The sequence below is a fragment of the Sebastes umbrosus genome, chromosome 4 (genome assembly GCF_015220745.1).
Source record: "Sebastes umbrosus isolate fSebUmb1 chromosome 4, fSebUmb1.pri, whole genome shotgun sequence".
Taxonomy (NCBI): Eukaryota; Metazoa; Chordata; class Actinopteri; order Perciformes; family Sebastidae; genus Sebastes; species Sebastes umbrosus.
This window is the reverse complement of record NC_051272.1, coordinates 36151865-36166325: the sequence shown is the minus strand read 5'-3', so window position 1 is coordinate 36166325 and position 14461 is coordinate 36151865. Positions and strand designations below refer to the sequence as shown.

Sequence of the window (14461 nt, the reverse complement as noted above, 5' to 3'; positions counted from 1 at the left end):
GAGGAGGAAAATTAAAACGTGGAGAACCCAAGAGGAATACTGTCAGTCCTGTGTGTGTGTGTATCACTGAAACACTTTATCAATGAACAAGACCATCCTCTCCATTTGATAGTAAACAGACCAATATGAGTTCTCATCTGGTATCTTAAGGAAGACTTGATTTGTAACTTCTGATTGACATGTACAAGTTCGTCCAGCTCTGACCTGAATTGTGTTGTTGGACAAATGACCTAATCTGATTTCTGAATTTAGGCTGAGTTTGAGGAGTTGGCCATAGAGGGATATAAATGGGGCGATGATGCAAATACAAATAGTACATTAAAATGAGACACTAACTGTCAATGGATTTGATGCTCTATACTCACATTGGAAGGTAAGATCAAAAGTTAACATAACAATGCTGTTGCAGTGTACTTATTATTTTCACTCTTTTAAAGTCTCCAGAATGCAGTCAGTCTGAAACTCACATTTTCCTGGGGGACGACCCTCAGACCTCCCGCTTTGGTTTAGAAATCCTCCCTTATTTTAAGGTCTCAAGGTTGGCAAGTAGCCTATGCTAAAAATGTGCTTTTTTTGGGGCTTATTCTAACATTGGGATGGCATGATTCAGATATTATTGCCGTTAACCTAAAGTTAGCCTTTCGCTTATTATTATAATATTATGTGATCACAATGATGGATAGCAAACTTCAATAACTACATGAGCCACCACAAGGCTATGTTCCAAATCGCATATTTTCTTTTTACTTTTAGTAAATACTGCAGCTGCCCTCACAAAGTAGGCTACGTACGGTCAAGTCATTCACTGTAGGTAACTGATAAATAGACTAGTGTGTTCAGTATAACAGTTCATGTAACCATAATGTTCCTACAGGGATTTAAAGGTCCCATATCGTGCTCATTTTCAGGTTCATACTTGTATGTTGTGTTTTTACTAGAACATGTTTACATGCTGTAATGTTAAAAAAAAACTTTATTTTCCTCATACTGTCAGCCTGAATATGCCTGTATTTACCCTCTGTCTGAAACGCTCCGTTTTAGCACATTTCAACGGAATTGTGACGAAATTGCAACGGAATTGCGTCGCTAGGCAACAGCTTGGGTCCATGTTTTTCTTCCTGTCAGCTGATGACATTCACATACACTGCAACCAGGAATAAACTGGGACACATTTGGGATGTTTAAATCTGTGTAAATGGTGTTAATATTGTATATTTGTGACATCACAAAAAATCCTGACAGCTTGTTTCAAATGCAGAGTTTCTGTATACAGGCTGTGTGTATTTCCCTGTGGATTGAGCGTTTCAATACTTTCACAGTATATATATAGAACTTAAACCTGCTTTATAATATAAAAGCCATGAAAATGTCACTTTTTTTATAATATGGGACCTTTAAGGTGTTGGTGGTCTACACACTTTAGTCATCCTCCTTCTCTCTGGAGGCTGCTTCAGACCCATTTTTTAATCATATCTGACTTTGATGACTTCAAACTTTTGACCAGAACAAACACTCATCTGTGGCTGACCTTTGATGTGCTCGTTGACGACGCTCTCCAGCCGGTCCAGCCTCTCCATAATCCTCAGCGTCTCTCCTCTACTGTCCTCCTCCAACTTTCTGTCGGCCTCCCCGCCGCTCTCCGCAACTTTGGGACCCCCGTTGGCCACATAGTTGGTGATCCAGCCGACGTACAGGAGACACACAATGTTGGTCATGCCGCTCAGTATCACGCATGTCGACACCAAAGTTTTCGTTCTCCTTGAGCACAGCATCGCGACATCCCTCCATGGGCTTCCTGTGTTCCAAACGCGCGCAGGCAGGCAGGTGGATTGAGGAGGAGGAGAAGACGCACTCGACTAAATGTGTCCAACTGGAGCGCTGCGATGCTGTGGAGTCAGTCCGCCTCTGCACGCTCGGGTCCCGGCTGAGACATAAATCCTCCGGAGGCTTTAAGCTTGCCGTAATAATAATAATACTACTATTTCTGTGGTATTTATTCCAACAAGGAGAGTCCCCGCTGAGCAGCCCGGAGAGTCGCGCTGCGCTCAGCCTGCAGAGCCGCCAGACGCAGCCGGTAGTCCTCACACAGGCCAATAGGAGGGGAGGGGCGGGCTCTGCTGGTACCACTGCCGCCACCCCAAAGCTAGAGATACACGGGGGGGGGGGGGGCGACGCTTAGAAGCTGAAGTGCATCGATCCAAACAGTGATGGATAGGCGCGGTGAGGTAATGGCAGGGAAACAGGTGCGTTTTAGAGCAAAGATTGTAGGCTACTGTCTTGAGTGTGTGTTGTTTGTGATGTGCGTGCAGTTTTGTGAGTGTGTTCCAACACTGTAGATTCAGTTTTCAGGACTGTAGCACAATTATTAGAGAGCCCTGTTTTCTTTTGGCTTAAAGGTCCCATATTGTAAAAAGTGAAATTTTCATGTCTTTTATATTCTAAAAAAGGTTTAAAGGGACTGTTTGTAAGAATCAGAAATTGCTTGTTAACAGCGACACCTGTGGCCGTTAAGTCAACGAAAGTCAGCGTTGGGTTCGCGCTTGTGCTCGCTCCACATAGAAGTGAACGAGCATCACTCAAAACAGTGAGGTGACACGTCAGCTAAAACCACAATATCACTCTATATTTCTGCTGCTTGGCAGTAATGTTAGCTGACCAGACGAAGGTCTCTCCATGAATCAATGCTGATCCTAGTGTTGGCTTTTCCTGCCTCAGCCTCCCGACCGCGGCCGGAGGGAACAGGGGAGACACCGGAGTTTTGGTAGGAGACGATAACGTTTCTCTCTGCGGAGCCCCGTCACTTCACAAGACACGGGATACCTCTGTTGGTCTGGAGGAGCTGCAGCAGTTATTTCTGTACAAACGTCCACTGTACATTCACTAGATATTCTCAGAGCTAAACTAACTCTTCTGCAGTGTGGAGTGTGTGCGCATAAACGTGAAAGTGGAGCGAAAGAGCGAGAACGCGCGCAGTGTGTGAGTGAAAGACAGGCAGAGGAGCAGAGTACAGCAGAGACTCCGGTCCTGGAGACCAAAGCTACGGTCTCCCCCGCGTCCTCCGACCGCGGCCAACACTGTTTAACAGACGGCCTTCACTAGATAGAACCAAGAGGTTTTGGTGCTTCTGTGTAGTTTGTGTTGGAGTCTGAGTCTGAACAGCGTAGCCACACGCGAGCACGCATGGGACACCGACCCGCAAAGATTTATACGTGTAAGAAGTTACAAAAAGTCCCTTTAAGTTATTTATAAATACTGTTAAACCAGGGGTGGGCAATTAATTTTTACAAGGGGCCACATGAGAAACCTGAGTTGTGTTGGAGGGCCGAACCAACAATAACTTGAACTTAATTCTGCTCAGTATTAATTTTGATTAATTGATTTTAATTGTAAAAAGCATTAAATTATATATTTTTGATTAGTTGCTACTGGTAATCAGAAGAATAAGGATATTCTGTAAATATTTATATAAATATATGAAATTGTGGTGTAGGTCATATAGGAAAATACTCCTATAGAAGTAATAAACAGTAAAAACAATAACTGCATCAGTGTTTCATTTTATTTTTAACATGTTAATCTTCCCAAATACTGAATAGGTGTTTTACAGTATGTTAAAGATAGGCAATTGTCAACTTGATGCAAAAAGCAATAAATGCTTTTAATGTTTTACAGTTCATTTTACTTGTTCAGTGGGAAAAATCCAGCCTGCTCTGGGCTTGAACAAGTGCAATGAAATCTGGCTGAATGTCTGAGGTGGATATGCGAAGGACAGCTGAGAGGTGGTCATCAGTGATAGAGGATCTGTATCTGGATTTGTTGAACTTCATCACTGAGAATGTCTGTTCACATACGTAGGTAGATCCAAAGAGGACTAGAATCTTCTGAGCATGCCTCCTCATGTGTGGAAAGTTCTCCTCTTAGAGGGAAGAGTAGAAGTCCAGTAGTGAGACTGACCTAAAGTGCTCTGCCAGAAGTGTGTCAGACTGCAGGTCAATCAGTTCCATCTGAACATCACTGGGTGCATTCTCCACACTGCAGGTGAAGGGAGAAGAAACCATGTGCATCTCACTCTCAACTGTTTTAAAGTCTTGAAATCGCCTTGAAAACTCACCATGCAGTGCTTCTAACATGGATGAGTACTTGTCGAGGTGATCAGCTGATTTTGTGGCTTCCTTCAGTGTTGGCAAGTGGGTGAGAATGTTGTCCTTCATTTGGCTTGAGAGAAGCTGCAACTTTCTCATGAAAGCCTTCACTGCGCTGTACATTTCATGTACAAAAAGGCCTCTGCACTGCAGTTTGACATTTAGTTCATTCATTAGTGCCGTCACATCTACAGCAAAACCAAGGTCAGCAATCCAGTCTGCATCTGTAAGCTGTGGAATGTCCTTTCCTTTCTTCACACAGAACTCGTGAATCTCTTTTCTCAGGTCCCAGAAACTTTTCAGTACTTTGCCCAGGCTGAGCCACCTGACAGCTGTGTGGTAGCCTATGTCACAATGTTCAGTCTCGCTTTCCTCCAAAAGTGAAACAAACTCTCTGTGATTCAATGCTCTTGCCATGATGAAGTTAACTGTTTTAGTTACAACATCAACAACATGGTTCATTTTTAACACTGACTTACACAACACTTCCTGATGTATAATACAATGCAAAAATGTCAATTTCTGCTCAGGGTTCATTTCTTTCACTTTATCCTGCATTCTCTTCAAAAGTCCAACATTTTTCCCCGTCAGATTTGGACAACCATCCGTTGTCACACCTGCCAGCTTGTCCCATTTTAGTTCCAACTTGTCCAAACATGCATTTACCTCCGTGAATAAATCACTCCCGGTTGTTGTCCCTTTCATTGACTGCATGGCTGCCAGCTCCTCCGTGATTTTAAAGTCCGTAGATATCCCACGTATGAGAATGAGTAGCTGGGCAGTGTCACGTATATCGCAGCTCTCATCCAAAGCCAGGGAAAAATAGTCGAAGCTGACCGCTCTGTTCTTCAGCTGAAGTTCCAGATTCCCCGCGATGTCCTCAACCCTCCTCGTTACAGTCCGTCGCGAGAGGGGCACGTTCTCAAAAGCTCCCTTTTTCTCCGGGCATATTAGGGCAGCAGAGTCCAGCAAACACTCCTTAATAAACTCCCCGTCAGAAAACGGTTTACTTTTTCTAGCGATTTTGTGGGATATGACATAACTTGTCTTGACAGCTGCATCTCTGGATGTGCAACATTTAGTAAAAAGTCCTTGTTGGTTTTGCAGCTTAGCTAGCAAAGCATCCGACTCCTTTGCGCGCTCTTGTTCAGACAAGTTCTTGTATTTCTCCTCGTGTTTGGTCACGTAGTGGCGATTCAAATTGTAATCCTTGAACATGGCGACCTGTACGCCACAAACTAAGCACACGGCTTTACCTTTGACTTCTGTAAATAGATATTTAGCAGTCCATGTCTTGTTGAAAACGCGGCATTCGGTATCGATTTTTCTTTTGCTGCCGTGGGCTGACATGTTGAGGGCTAGCTTAGCATACCAGAATCACATGTAGCTTTTTAGCGTAGTCACGTAGTCACGTAGTCACGCACATGCGTGACTACGTAAATAAAAAATCCTTTTCAAAATAAAAGCACACAGCCGTATTGCGTGCACAGCATAAATAGGCCTATTTTTTTATTTATGTTCTAATTTACTTGACCTCACGCGGGCCAGGCAGGGACAGCCAACGGGCCGGATGTGGCCCGCGGGCCATAAAATGCCCAGGTCTGTGTTAAACTATCAAAACGCTCAATATACAGAGAAATACACACAGCCCATATTCAGAAATTGTGCGTTTGAAACAAGCCGTTTTCTGTCCATTTGTGATGTCACAAATATACAATATTTAGACCATTACACGGTTTGAAAAGTAAACATTCTAAATGTGTCCCAGTTTATTTCCTGTTGCAGTGTATACATGTAAATAACATCAGCTGAAGTAAACATGTACCCAAACTGTTGCCTAGCAACGCTATTCCGTTGCAATGCACTAAAACGGAGCGTTTCAGACGGAGGGGTAAATACAGGCATATTCAGACAGACAGTATGAGGAAAATAATGTGTTTTTTGAACATTACAGCATGTAAACATGTTCTAGTAGAAACACAAAATACAAGTATAAACCTGAAAATGAGCACGATATGGGACCTTTAATGGAGACTAGTTTGACCTTTTTTGGGAGAGCAAAGGAGGGCCTTTTAACTTTTTCTTATTATCCTTTATTTTACTTTTCTTTTCTTTTTTTCCTTCTCCTTATTTATTAGTCCTGCCCCCAAACAACGACACAAAAAACTCAACATCACTCCGTTTTACAAGAACTCATATTAAAAAAAGTTTCATAGACTATCCAAGTCACAATAGGAGGTTAATCTAACATCTGGCCCAGGGACAACCATTGAATGAACCTTTTGGCACATTTACAGTGATGCTGATTAATGTGCATTGCCCCTGTTAAATAAATAAATTAAAATAAAACAAAAACACAAAGGTACGCATATAAACAACGGTGAACACAATCTAAAAAAAAAGTAGAAAGAAATTAAAATACAGTTTTCAAAGAAGCAAAACACCAAAAAAGTAGCGTAATACCTTTTCTTCAACACACCATTAGGATTTGATTTTCCCATTAAAGCGGCAGTAGGCAGTATGTTTTTGGCGTCGTTTGGCAAAAATTCCATAATAACCTTTCAGCATATTGTAATTCAAGTGTTCTGAGAGAAAACTAGACTTCTGCTCCTCCTCATGGCTCTGTTTTCAGGCTTTAGAAAATCTAGCCCGTGACGGGAGACTTTGACCAATCACAGGTCATTTCATTGAGAGAGCGTTCTTATTGGCTGCACTCCGGTCATGTGACCGGAAGTTGGCCGTTCCATCTCCAGATTTAAGCATACAAGCAGCCAAAATGAGATCCTTGGTAGGGTGGCTGGGCTCAGCCTCAGAGATAGGGTGATGAGCTCAGTCATCCGGAGGGAGCTCGGAGTAGAGCCGCTGCTCCTTCGCATCGAAAGGGACCAGCTGAGGTGGTTCAACATCTGATCAGGATGCCTCCTGGACGCTTCCCTTTGGAGGGTTTCCAGGCGTTGGACGTGCTGGTCCGTAACTGGTAGGGTCTAACCCGGGGTAGACCCAGAACACGCTGGAGAGATTATAATCTAGTCTGGCCTGGGAACACCTCAGGGTCCCCCAGGAAGAGCTGGAAAACGTTGCTGAGGAGAGGGATGTCTGGAATTCCTTGCTAAGCCTGCTGCCCACCGCGACCCGACCCCGGATAAGCAGAGGAAAATGGATGGCTGGATACATATTGTTTTCATATGGGACACAGAATAACAATTTATTAAACCACATTTTAAACCCAGATTTTTGGGCTATTTTAGTCCATTTCTTTTATTAGGCTCCAACATTATCCAAAGTTATTTTTGATATTTGAAATCAGAGGTAGGGCAACAAGATATCATCCCCTCAGCAGCCTCAGATCTTTTACCTTTGTCAGGTTTGCTTCGTGACAGTGGTAAAAAAACTGTTATTTAGTAGTTTTTGGTTAAAAAAAAAGAGTAGCTGAAAAGTCAATAGGGCACACATTATGTTTGCCAACCAGCCTAACTATGCCTTTAGCTAAGTCTGCTTCAATTGTAGTTTGATTGCTACATTCTATTAACATATCAAGATTTAAATAAGAGTACACTATCTTAAATTCTTAATGCATGTTTAGTTATTAATGGTTAACTGAACTGTAGTGATTAATGCTGATATATTATTTTGAGATACTGGGTTGAGGGTCCAAAGGAAACATCAATAACGCTGGGGAGGGTCTTGCTTTTTTAGTAGTTGAAAGATAAGTTTCTTCAGCCCCCCTTCCCTCCCAAGTCATTTTTGTACACTCCCTGTGTGTGTGTGTCTGTGAGAGAGAGAGCATCTGAATCTGTGTGTATATTTTACAGTAAATAAGAGGCTTCATGACTTTGCTGCTAGCAGGTGGTTTGTCCAAAAGCTTCTCATCTGCATCACTTCCCCTCCTCCTTGACTTCTTATGAACACACGCACACACATACACACTCACCTCTGAGCACTGGCCACCTAAGGTGCCTACCTGAAAGCTAAAGTGACTTCAGAGCTCCACACCACCAACAGATGGATCTCACAGTTAGAGCCTCTAGGCTGCTGCTTTCATCTTTGTCTTTCATCCGCTACTTCACCAATCATACACACACTTGCGCAGTTACGCGCAGTTACACACGTACACACACACACACACGCACACACACACACACACACACACACACACGTATGCCCATGAATCGAAAACTATCCATTCACCCGAGAGCACTCTGGCAGATCCAGCCGACTTGCCTGGGATATAAATAATGCATTAGATCTGAAATATTAAGGCTCTCTGTTCTATGCTGCTTTCAATCTTGTCTAACTCACTGTCTGTCCAGCTGTCAGTCTGTCTGTCTCACTTCCATCTTTCATCTCTCTTATTTTGGCCTAAAAAGGAGGCAGTCTTTTTTATTTTTTCAAATGTGCAGCATGAGGATATGCTTTATTTTAAAGGAGACGTATAATGCTCATTGTCAGGTGGTTTATACCAGGGCTATTATAGTAAATTAAAACGACAACGAAAATAAGCAGTGAAACATTTTTTGGGAAACTGAAACTAAATTTAATTCAATTAAATTTATTTTTATATAGCGTCAAATCATAAAAGAAGTTATCTCGAGACAATTTTCATATAGAGCAGGTCTAGACCAATCTCTATAATTTACAGAAAGACCCAATGAGAGGTTCCCCATGAGCACGCACTCGTTGCGACAGTGGCAAGAAAAACTCCCCTTTAACTAGGTCTGTCGCAGTGAAGAAATTTCCCCTGCAGTGATAATGATTGGCTCACGATATGCGGTATTATTGCAACTTTTTCAATTTTTTGTAAATTGCTTTATATGTCCTGATTTTAGTGCTATATAAATACACTTTATTGTTAGGCTATTATTAGGTATATTGTTGTTTTTTAAATGACAAAGATGACAGTTTTAAAACAAATCAAATTCTTGTTTACTGTTAAATGCAGAACATAGAAGGGCAATGGGGCGCAGAGTTGTTTTTTTCAGCTGTGATTTGGTTGTTTCTGGTTGCTATGATATGGAATATTAAAATGTCGGCACAAGGTATAGAGTACTCTCTCTGGATGAAGGGAAGGTCGAGGCACGTATGGAGAGAGGACGGACCCGCCGGTGTATGTGTATTCATTTCTCCTCCATTGTTGTTCAGCATTTGTAGCCTACAAGCCTGTAGGATGTGGCGGTTGGACATTTTTGACTCTCACCGACCAGGCAAAAAAAACACTAAACATGCAGCGTTCAGTGCAGATTAGACGCTCAGCACCTCGTCACGCTGCTGCCGTTGGTAGCAAAGTGTGAAAATGCAGCACTCCCATTGCAAAGAATTAAAAAAAGAAAAATTGTGAACATAGCGGTTGTGGTGGTTGCTTGCCATCCCCTGTGTTTGGCTTGTCAATATTGTGGTTATTGCAACAGCCCTACCTTTAATGTGTAGAAACCTTGGGCAGAACCAGGCTCTGGGTGGGCGGCCATCTGCCTCAACCGGTAGGGTTGTGAGAGAGAGAAAGAGAGAGGGTTAGGGTTATGGTTGAAGACCACAATAATAGCCAACTGCTATAATAGTAATACAATATTAATAAAGATTAATAACAATAATCAATAACGGTGGATGTACAGTAATTGAGTGATAATAGTAATAGCCGTAATAATAGCAGTAATAATAATAGAAATATGACTACTACTAATAATAATAACAGTAATTGTAGTACTAATAACAATATAAATATGCCTGATAATAATGACAGTAGTAGTGGGTGTCAAGCAGGGCCGCGACAAGGGAGCACAAAAACTCAAGGGAAGAATTGCATTAATGGGACATGTATGATGGAGATGGAGAGGGAAAGAAGGAGAGAGAAGCTCAGTGTGTCATAGGAAGTCTCCCGGCAGTCTAGGCATATTGCAGCATACAGTAACTAGGGGCTGGTCCAAGGCAGCCTGAGCCAGCCTTGGGCCAGCCCTAACTATAAGCGTTATCAAAGAGGAAAGTCTTAAGCCTACTCCAAAAGCACCTCTCCAGTGTATTTTGGCTTTTCTATGATATTCCATATTTATATGAGTCATTTCCTGACTAAGTTGATTAGCCACACTGTTTGCCAATTTTTGTTTTTTTGATGAATAACTTAATTTTGTGCTCAAATTTGAAAAAAGAAGGTTGTTGCTAAAATGGGAATATGACGTATGACTATAGAAGAATCTGCAAGTCATACGTCATCCTCCAAGCTTGCACAGTGCCATGTCATTGTTCCGACAACCCATTATTCCGACAACCCAATAGTCCGACAAATGCACCACTGGACCGAAAGCCCATTAGACCGACAGCCCATTGTTTCGAAATCCCGTTTTTCCGACAATACACACTCTGCTTGCATCGCCGTCTTAATGCACGGGCTTATTGGGGCTCAAGCCCCCGGTCCCGACCATATACAAGGACCCACGAGGCTCCAGGGAAAAAAAATATATATATATTTAACAGGGAGAAGCAAAACCGGGCGCTAACGGGATGCTCCATGCGTAAAGACGCAACGGCGGTAGGGTATTTTACTCCCCGCAACGAGATGCTCCATGCGTAAAGATTGCACCCAATGTTGGCGGTGTTTTTTACTCCTACACAAGCTGCCAGGAGATAAAAAAAAAGCCTTTTTCTAGCAGCTGTATATCTGACTGAAAACTGTTTGTCTTACTGACTGATGTGTAGGGATCCGAGTGACGGGCTTTCAAAACGTCCGTAGCCAGAGGACCCAAAGTCATATCAAGGATATTATATTATTGAGTAATATTGAGTAAAGCCCTCGCTCATATCACTGCTGCATGGAACGCTACATGATGCCAACCAAGAAGGATTGTTAGATTAAATATCCTACCACGAGGTCCGGAAAGGTCCGATGACATCATTATGCATAATAAGTAGCCACATGCTTCTGTTTGTCTGAGAAACGATGGAAGATTCAGTTTGAACAATGGACAGATGGAGAAAGATAAATCTGCTTTAGAGTAGATACACTTCATTCCAATTATTATTGTGAATGTTTGCTGAAATGATAGTTAACCTAATTTGTTAGCTTGTTTCACATAATAAGGATCTGAGGACAAGGTAAGTGCTATATTAATCCCAGAGGGGAAATTTCTGAGTTACAGCAGCAATGATAGATCAAGCACACAACAAGATGGGATTTGTGCCTATTTCATGTTTATTTGTTTTGGATATTTCTTTGTTATTCATTTACTTTTTTCTATTTATCTCTCAGATCCTTGTTATTGTGCGTTTTGTGCACCAGCCTGGGATAAAATGGTTACTGAATTGTGCCCCCAGCTTTGTAAAGCTAATGAAAGTAGCTTAGTGTCTATAACGCATTTTTTCTCTCACAATTTCATTCTCTAATAGCCTAGAATCTATCAACGTTCCCATCAGTGTGTTCAGTGTTATACTGCTGTTTTAAGATCAGCCTACATCTAACGACTCGCTTGATGGGAGCGCGCACCAACTGAGGAGGAACTCTCATGACTTTATTAAGAAATCAGAAATTTGTTTTAACAGTAAAATTACTGGAAATGTTGTTTAGTGTAAGGCCCCTGCCGATTTAGCACCATGGACAGGGCTGGCAGTCATGGCCTATTCATTTACAATTCATTCTGATGTGCTTTAGACAAACAGAAAAAGTAAATGAATAATAAGGAAATATCCTAAACAAATAAATATTAAATAGGCACAAATCCCATCATTTGTCCTCAGATCCTTATTATGTGAAGCAAGCTAACAAATTAAGTTAACTATCTTTTCAACAAACATTAAAGGTCCCATATTGTAAAAAGTGAGATTTTCATGTCTTTTATATTATAAAGCAGGTTTAAGTGCTATATAAATACTGGTAAACTATCAAAACGCTCAATATACGGAGAAATACATACAGCCCGTATTCAGAAATTGTGCGTTTGTAACAAGCCGTTAGGATTTCTGTCCATTTGTGATGTCACAAATATACAATATTAAGACAATTACACGGCTTTAAACGTAAACATTCTAAATGTGTCCCAGTTTATTTCCTGTTGCAGTGTATGCAAATAACATCAGCTGACAGTAGAAAAACAAAATACAAGTATGAACCTGAAAATGGGCATAATATGGGACCTTTAACAATAATAATTGTAATGAAATTAGTCTACTCTAAAGCAGATTTATCTTTCTCCATCTGTCCATTGTTCAAACTGAATCTTCCATCGTTTCTCAGACAAACAGAAGCACGTGGCTACTTATTATGCAGAATGATGTCATCGGACCTTCCAGACCTCGCGGTGGGATATTTAATCTAACAATCCTTAGTTGGCAATATGTAGCGTTCCATGCAGCAGTGATATATAGATAGATAGTACTATCTGTACTTCACAAATTGGGAAATTCTGTGTTACAGCAGCAGGTTATCCAGGTAATGCACAGGAACACTAAATACACAGTAAATATATATGTATAGAGATATATATCTATAGATTACACAATATATAGAATATATTAGAATACACTATACACAAACCAGACTACTACAACTATCTTAGAAAAATAAAAACAGAGAATAACAATAGCATACTATATACAATAGCAAAATGTGCAATGACATTCTATATGCATTTGCAAAGTGTGCAAGTTACAATTTGGTTTAAAAATACAATTAAATGAGGTATTAAACCGATGTGCAAATTCTACATGTGCAAGATTATTACAGGAGCCAAAAAAATAGAATGAAGTGTGGTTGAGACAGAAATTACAAAGCTGGGAGTTCTCTGTTAGACAGAGGTGAGGTGTTGTATAGAGTAATTGCTTTGGGCAGGAAAGATTTCCTGTATCAGTCCTTTTGACAGCGAAGCTGAATCAGTCCGCTGTCTGTCCAGTAGGTGTTGGAGAGGGTGGTCAGGATTATCCATGATGGATAACAGTTTGTTTAGTGTCCTTTTCTCCACCACAACTTAAAAAGTGTTTTGAGTTAGACCGTTAAACTGTTTTTCGCCAGTTTTGTGGTCAGGATTTTTTCAAATTCATTGAACATACATAAACAACATACAACAGACAGCATACAGGCAAAAAGAAATTATATTTTACATGTAGTGTAATTTAACAGCAGTTTATCCTATTTATTTGCTTACTGATGACAAATTGTATGTTTATCAGGCAGTGGACAAGCATGGTATGCCAGGTATGGATCGGGCTGACAGCCTTGCAGAGTACCTGGTAGAACTGAGGACACAGACCTCCATGACTCTCAGCAACCAGCAGGTCAGTAATATGTGCAATTTGGAATATCATGCTTTGATCAATAAGAATAAGATAATGTTGTTGTTGTTTTCATTTCATTAGTTATTCTTCTTTTGGCCGCAAGTTGCACTTGAACACACCGCAAACACTATAGCCGACGGCCAGTTAGTACGTACGTTCTGTGCATGCCTTAATGCACAAACTATCACAATGGCAAGAAAACAAAGTTGAGGTTTAACTGAACAAGTTTGTTACATTGATATGCCCTGTTTTTCTCAGCAATGGGGAAAGTTCAGAATTTTTTTTTAAATTGGTATTTAAGGCAGTTTTAAAGGTTGTCGTGGCCGAGTGGTTAAGGAGATGGACTTGAAATCCATTGGGGTGTCCCCGCGCAGGTTCTAATACTGCCGACAACGAACGGTACTTTTCGGCATTGGGAGCCCACCAATGCTACTTGCGTAGGCTTCCCTGCGGAGACATTTCAGGTGCAACTTAGAAATAAAACATCAGTATCAAAGCAAAAAAAGTGACAGAAACTTCTCATTTTAACGTAAAGGGAAACTCCACCAATTTTGCACATCATGTCCTAACAGGTTTTGGGGGGTACGACTACATATGTGACAAAAGTTGCACAAAAGCCTTTTGTGTCACTGCTGCGTGCAAAGTCTGATAAATTACTATTATGTCTCGAAAAAAATGTCAAACATTCCCAAAAACCACAGGGGATGTAGCTCAGTGGTATAGCGCATGCTTTGCATGTATGAGGCCCCGGGTTCAATCCTCGGCATCTCCAACAGGTATTATGTTTACAGCGATGGTGGTATAGTGGTGAGCATAGCCACCTTCCAAGCAGTTGACCTGGGTTTGATTCCCAGCCATCGCAATCCTTTTCTTCATTCTAATGACAGTATACTTTTGCTGGGGTTTTTTGTCGGACAACAAAGAACTAGCGGCTACCAAGGCCACCTGTTGCGTCGCCTCACCTCACATTTGTTTTGGCCGACAAGTTGTACTTGAACACACAGCAAAGACCACAGCCGACGGCCAGTTAGCACGTAGGTTCTGTGCCTGCCTGAGATGAAATAACT

The 14461-nt window shown here is 41.4% G+C and overlaps 1 protein-coding gene and 2 non-coding genes across 3 annotated transcripts in view; 2 read left to right on the top strand and 1 right to left on the bottom strand.

Moving 5' to 3' along the window:
• LOC119487029 (polypeptide N-acetylgalactosaminyltransferase 18-like) overlaps positions 1-2045 on the bottom strand; it is a 184265-nt gene extending 182220 nt beyond the window's left edge. Inside the window, exon 1 of the mRNA XM_037767672.1 lies at positions 1529-2045. Coding sequence (XP_037623600.1) covers positions 1529-1772 — 244 coding nt within the window. The 5' untranslated portion in view covers positions 1773-2045. The remainder of the gene's footprint in view (positions 1-1528) is intronic.
• An 11662-nt stretch (positions 2046-13707) lies between these two features.
• trnas-uga lies at positions 13708-13789 on the top strand. The gene has a single exon. It is a non-coding gene; the product is annotated as a tRNA-Ser (tRNA).
• Positions 13790-14094: 305 nt separating this feature from the next.
• Positions 14095-14166, top strand: trnaa-ugc. The gene has a single exon. It is a non-coding gene; the product is annotated as a tRNA-Ala (tRNA).
• The last annotated feature ends 295 nt before the right edge of the window (positions 14167-14461 follow it).